General features: G+C 38.0%; 1 protein-coding gene across 2 annotated transcripts; it reads right to left on the reverse strand.

Annotated features, from left to right (window-relative positions):
• Positions 1 to 1,666: 1,666 nt before the first annotated feature.
• LOC139559854 (Krueppel-like factor 4) lies at positions 1,667 to 4,175 on the reverse strand. Of its 2 annotated transcripts, XM_071376238.1 has the most exons (4): positions 3,958 to 4,171; positions 3,748 to 3,784; positions 2,764 to 3,586; positions 1,667 to 2,632 (listed from the first exon to the last, which is right to left on the reverse strand). In XM_071376238.1, the coding sequence occupies exons 1-4, from the start codon at positions 4,029 to 4,031 to the stop codon at positions 2,457 to 2,459; spliced, it is 1,110 nt and encodes a 369-aa protein (XP_071232339.1). In that variant the 5' UTR covers positions 4,032 to 4,171; the 3' UTR covers positions 1,667 to 2,456. The 2 variants fall into 2 exon arrangements, with proteins under 2 accessions (XP_071232339.1, XP_071232338.1); XM_071376237.1 differs by having other exon boundaries at positions 2,764 to 3,784; positions 3,958 to 4,175.
• Positions 4,176 to 6,119: the final 1,944 nt, after the last annotated feature.

Here is a 6,119-nt window from a genome sequence, read left to right on the forward strand (position 1 = left end):
AAATTCACTTGTATGTGTATTAAAGTAGTGAAAAGTTTAAAATTTGGTCCCATATTCCTAGCACACAATGCTTACAAACTTGTGACTTTGCAGTTTGTTTTGGTTGTGTTTCAGATTATTTTGAGCCCAATAGAAATTAATGGTAAATAATGCATTGTGTCATTTTGGAGTCACTTTTATTGTAAAAAAGAATAGGATATGTTTCTAAACCTTTCTACATTAATGTGGATGCAACCATGATTACGGATATTCCTGAATGAATCGTGAATAAAGAGACCATATTATAATTGCAATATTATTACAGTGTAGATCATCAGTTTTTGTCAGGACATGTGTTTGTATTTCTATTTAGATAAGTGTGAGCTAATGTAATTTTGCAAATTAAAGTAAACAAGTATACTCCATTTCATGAATACTAAGACCAAGGAAAAAGGGATATCCTTGCTTTGACTTGGCTCAATTGAATTCTGGAGGGATTACTGCTTGGTTATATCAGTGTAATGGTGCAAGACTGCCCTCGTGAGGTAGGTGATAGAATTTAAAGCATTTTTCACTTTAAATGTAGCCTAATAAATGGAGGTTGGTAAAATGAACACGAGAGGGCGACATTTTCCTTCTGTTCAGCCAATCATGATAGTGGCACCCAAAAATCCACGCATTTACAGTGTATTACTATAAATATAGTCGTAACTGTTGCTATGGCATCTCTTCATTTGGCTTTGCAATCATTTTAAATTACATAGGTGGTTCTGAAGCAGGGAAGTAGGTTCCAACCTGCAGTTCTTATAATCCCTGTGCTCAGAATTTGAGCACAGGGATTATAGACTGAAATTAACGTCAATTGCAGTGTACTTTATGGGGCTGACATTCAAAAAAAAGTGTCTTATGACTTATGTCTTGAGGCAACAAGTACAAACATTTTGGCGTGAAATGCTGTATAATAGAGTATTATTAGTATTACTCAGAGAAAATGTGAACCTGCCCTCAGCTGACAATACACTCTTAGAAAAAAGGGTTCCAAAACGGTTCTTTGGCTGTCCCCATAGATTAACCCTTTTTGGTTCCAAGTAAAACTCTTTTTGCTTTCAGGTACAACTCTTTTGGGTCGCATGTAGAACCCTTTCCACAGAGGGTTCTACGTGGAACCCAAAAGGGTTCTACTTGGAACGAAAAAGGGTTCTTCAGAGGGTTTTCCTATGGGGACAGCAGAAGAACCGTTTTAGGTTCTAGATGGCACTTGTTTTTCTAAGATTGTAAGATATCAGTCTAAAGAGCCACATATATTTTGGTTTCCTCATTTTGAATTCAAATATGTGAGAAAAATAGAAAACAATACCCATGTGTTAAGGATCGGACCGTTTTTTTAAATTTTCGCCTAAAATGACATACCCAAATCTAACTGGGACAACTACATTGGGACAACTTTTATGCCTATGCAAATCTGTCTGTGGTGTAAATGATACATATTTAGATCTACGGTATAGGCCACATTCTGTAGTATTTCCTTAGGCCACCACGTCTTAGGAAGCGTCAATAAAAGTGTTACATGTTACTATTACAAAAAGGATGTTAGAACTCATACTAGATCAATTTCTGGGCCAGACCTTTGTTGGATACTGTAATGTGAACACTATTCATGTTAAATGAAAAAGGAAAAACAATTATATATTTCCATATCATTTTATTTTCATAAAACACAGAGCTCTTTTAACACTTTGTCTTGGTGATTTTACAAAACTATATTTGCTTTGATGCAGTTTAAAGTATCCGAATTAAGAGGTATTGCTCTTACAGAGTAAAAAACAATTTGATGCTGTCCAAGAATAAAAATGCATTGCATTTACAAGTATACTTTTTAAAATATTTTGCCCAGAACTTCAAGTATATCTAGTACAGTTTTCGGACAATATTTCCATACAACTTTAGCATAATTATTTAAACAAAATGTATAAAACATTGAAAAGCAATGTTTAGTGCCTGATTTAGTTAAGAGCACTTTGAGAAGCATAATAAGCATTCAAACTATTAAATAGAAAAAAACTATCCGTTTTTAAATGTACATCATTTTATTGTAAAAACAATAGAAAACCATAGAAAAAATAATGGTGTTTCTTTTAATAAACAACAAAAAAGGAAAAACCCTGACCTGATGTGAAAGTATCAAAATGATGCAGTAGGCATAAGTGATAGATGGGCATTAACATGTACAGTATGTAAAGACATATTGGGTCCTGCCCTTGTTCAGTGTTTTAATTCAAAAGCCAAAATAGCAACCATCAGCAGTCACCAACACTCATAAATAGAAGAGCAAGCACGAAAGGCTCTCCTTTTCCTTAATTAAATACTGTACTACCATAATTTAGAATACAATGATAATATGTACAAGCATTTACATGTCATGTCATGCGCCATGATACAAAAATAGAACGTTGGAAGTCAGATCCAACTTTCTCTGTTTACATGTGCCTCTTCATGTGCAGCGCAAGGTGATCTGAGCGCGAGAATGCCCTCTCGCACAAGTGGCACTGGAAAGGCCTGTGACCCGTGTGCTTTCTATAATGACGCGTCAGCTCGTCAGACCTCGCGAATTTCCACCCGCAGCCTTCCCAATTGCAATGGTATGGTTTCTCGCCTATGGATAACAAAGAAAATACAGTTAGGCTACATTTTGTGGGTGAAATCATTAGAAAAACGGGGCTAACATTTTTTTTTTACATCATAGCAGATATCAACAAAAAAATATAAAATGAAAAATATAATTACCTGTGTGTGTTCGCATGTGAGCCTTTAGGTGGGAACTCTTGGTGTAAGTCTTCCCACATCCAGGGAATTCACAGCTGTGCGTCGCGGTGCGTTTTCTCGCCCAAGACCTGCGGCCCCGTTTGGGTTTGCTATCTTCTGGTGCGTAGAACTCCAAAAGTGGCGATGATGGTGGTGTCAATATCACCCCCGGCATGGACGGATGGTGCACCCGCATGGGCTCTCTAAACATCCCGTACTGTTGCTCACCTTGGTGATGGGCGTACTGTGGTGGATATGGGGCATACTGTTGCGGGTGTGCCATGTGAGAATGCTGGTGATGAGAGCTAATCTCTGCCAAGTGACAGTCTTTGCGTCCCATCCCGTCTCGGGACACACTCTGTTGCATGTCGTGAGATGCAAACCCGTGAGCAGTATGTTGATGGTGCGCGAACGCTGTGTGCATGGAACGCATGTGTTTCTGTTCATACGTGTGCCCCATGAAGTCACCTGCCATCATGCACGACTGCTCAGTGTTTTCTGTCTTTATTTTATATCCCATGGGATGAGAGTTAGTCAGTTGATAGTGCACTGCAGTGGCTGTGTTCAAGGCACGCAGTTCAGTATACTCCGGCCTGTCCGTGGCAGGCTGTTTCAGGCTGTAGTCTAGCAGTGAGTCGCTATGATAGTTCATCTCGGGGGTCAGCAGCTCGGCTACCAGACTGTGTCCGGAACTTGTGTTGAAATTGCTGCTGCCGTATGCGTTGGGTGTAAATTGAGAGCCGTCACTGTCATGCCCTGTGCTGCAGCTTTCCGGGGACTCAGGCAGTGAGTAGGAGTACGCCTGCTGAGAAGATAAGTTGTTATTGGTTCCACTTTCAGATCCAATGGTGTTGGATAAAATGAACTCCAAATCCAAGAATTTCCCCAGATCGTCTTCATCTCTGGTCACCGCAGGTGATTCAACAATACTGAACTCCACTTCGATCTGGGATTTCAAATCCTCACCTGTTGCGCTGGTATGGACACCATCAACTTTCCAGTCCTATAATGCAAATAAAACGAAATTGGCATTCAAACATAGTTTCAGTCAAGAACCTCTTTCCGAAACAGTTGTATATTTTTATTTGTGTACTAGGCTATACATATCGTCCAAATTACATAAAAATGTTCAGCAAATTTCAGCTGAAGAAATGACATAGACAAAATTACACTTACATGGAAAATTGCAGACTGCTTCTCCTCCATAGTCGGACTGCTGGAAAACGTAGTAATCGACTGCAGCATCGCATCAGCGAGAGCCATTGCAAAATGTTATTATATTCAATCTTTAACTCCTGTCCAAATTCAGTAAGCCAAACGAAACTGTCAGATTTACCCCCAAACCACCTAACGATACGATGGGTTGCGATCCAAGTCAAACGATGTAAGTCCTGATGACTAGGGCCAGCTTGTTATAGCCCAGTACTGGGAGGACTTTGCGGGGGTGTCTCACCTGTCGACCAATAGGGTGAAGTGTTGAGGTAGGCTAACTACTATTTTACATGTCCTGTATTGTCACCAAATGCCAGTGTCTGAATTAGCGAAATGCATTTTTAAAGTCTTACAAAATATACAAATATTATTTAGTAAAAGCCATAGCATGTTGGGCTTAATTAAATAGAAGAAAGTTTGTATGGGGCATATAACACTCATTCTTTTCAGTAAGTTTTACTGCAGATAAAGCTGTCATGATATTACATTTTTACAAAGCCAAGTTTATTTTGTCATTATGATTTGTGAAGTACAACTTGTACAATTGCAAATCTTCACTCATATTTCAAATAAATGATTAATCAATAATAATAATCAGGTAATAACCATGTATTAATATGATTCTAGTAGAATATTATTCTAACCATATTATATATTATAAGGAGATGTGTCCTACATGTATATTTATTGATATTCGTTTGAATCATTGTTCCCTTTGCTTTCCCACTCAAAACCAAGTATTTTTGAGACCTTGCCAAAACAAACCCAACCGCTCCTCATAAGATTCCATCATGTATAACCGAAGGGGGCGACACTCACCCTGTGCGAACCTGCTATGTAATTAGTTCAATAATCTGAGGATTTATCTGATATAATTGATCTGAAATCATGTTTCTAACGTTTCTAAACTTCAATATGACAGTATGGTCTTCTAAATTAGACCACTCAAAAATACATATTTCAAGTGTTCTAAACTTCAATATGACAGTATGGTCTTCTAAATTAGACCACTCAAAAATACATATTTCAAGTGTTTTAAAAGAAGCAATCCTAGGCCTAACTGAGTTAAGTGGAACAACTGATGAATGCATTATTTTGAAAGTTAAATATCCAGCTACTTCTAGAGTTTCGTTTCACCCCTCTGTGACAGACCTTATTTTCTTGCAACGATTTGACAATCTATGGCTAGGCCTAATACCATTAATTTGTCTCAACGTGATCCACTAGTTGTTTAACATTTAAACAATTAGAAATGTGTGAACTTGTGCCATTAACAGGGCCATCGAAACAATGTGTTAATCTTGACGGTAGACAAAGCTGTTAGTGTACACGTGTGTTAATGACCTTTACATAAACAAGGTCATTCGTTGGCTTGATTATTATGCACATCAAGGTGCTTGGCGCATAGAGCATTACAGGTGGTTAAAACATCTGCTGCGAGGCATGCCACACTGATGACAAGGTTGAATTGTACAAATATGTTAGGTATTTGTATAAATATAATAAAGAATCGCATAATGTTTTTTTTAACCTGGAAATAAACAGTTTAAAGAGAAATTAAACAAATAGTGTCTTATGTTCAACATGTGACCAGCTGCATAAAAAATATATGAAACTTTTGTTGAACAGCTAAAACTGTGCTTCAAGTGCCATGCACCATCACGCTATATATATCTATTTTAAATAGACTACATTAAACATACAATAAGGAGTTTCTAATTTAAATAAAACATTATGAGTAAGAGATATGTGTGAATGATCTTTAAACCAGAGACTCATAACCTATCTAGAGCTCATGTGCGGAGTGGACTGCCCAATTCCTCCTATGTGTGACCATGCCTTTATACCCCGTTATTTTTAAATGTCCTACGCAAATCAGATTCCGGAGTAACGGTTGTGTCTGGAGCCAAGTGGAAATGGAGTTAGTTTCCTGAGGAAAAACGGGACTTTTTTCCTTCACTTTCACTCTTCTGCGCGCCTACTACACATGCGCTCGCACGTGCTTTCTTTTTTACCGTGTCATACAGACTCAACCATGTCATGTCCAGCAGATAACCGTTTTTGTGTTTCGGCTCAATATCAACCAAAACGAAACCAAATGTTGATGATGTTCATGATATAACTTC

This window comes from Salvelinus alpinus, chromosome 30 (assembly GCF_045679555.1).
Source record: "Salvelinus alpinus chromosome 30, SLU_Salpinus.1, whole genome shotgun sequence".
Lineage (NCBI taxonomy): Eukaryota > Metazoa > Chordata > Actinopteri > Salmoniformes > Salmonidae > Salvelinus > Salvelinus alpinus.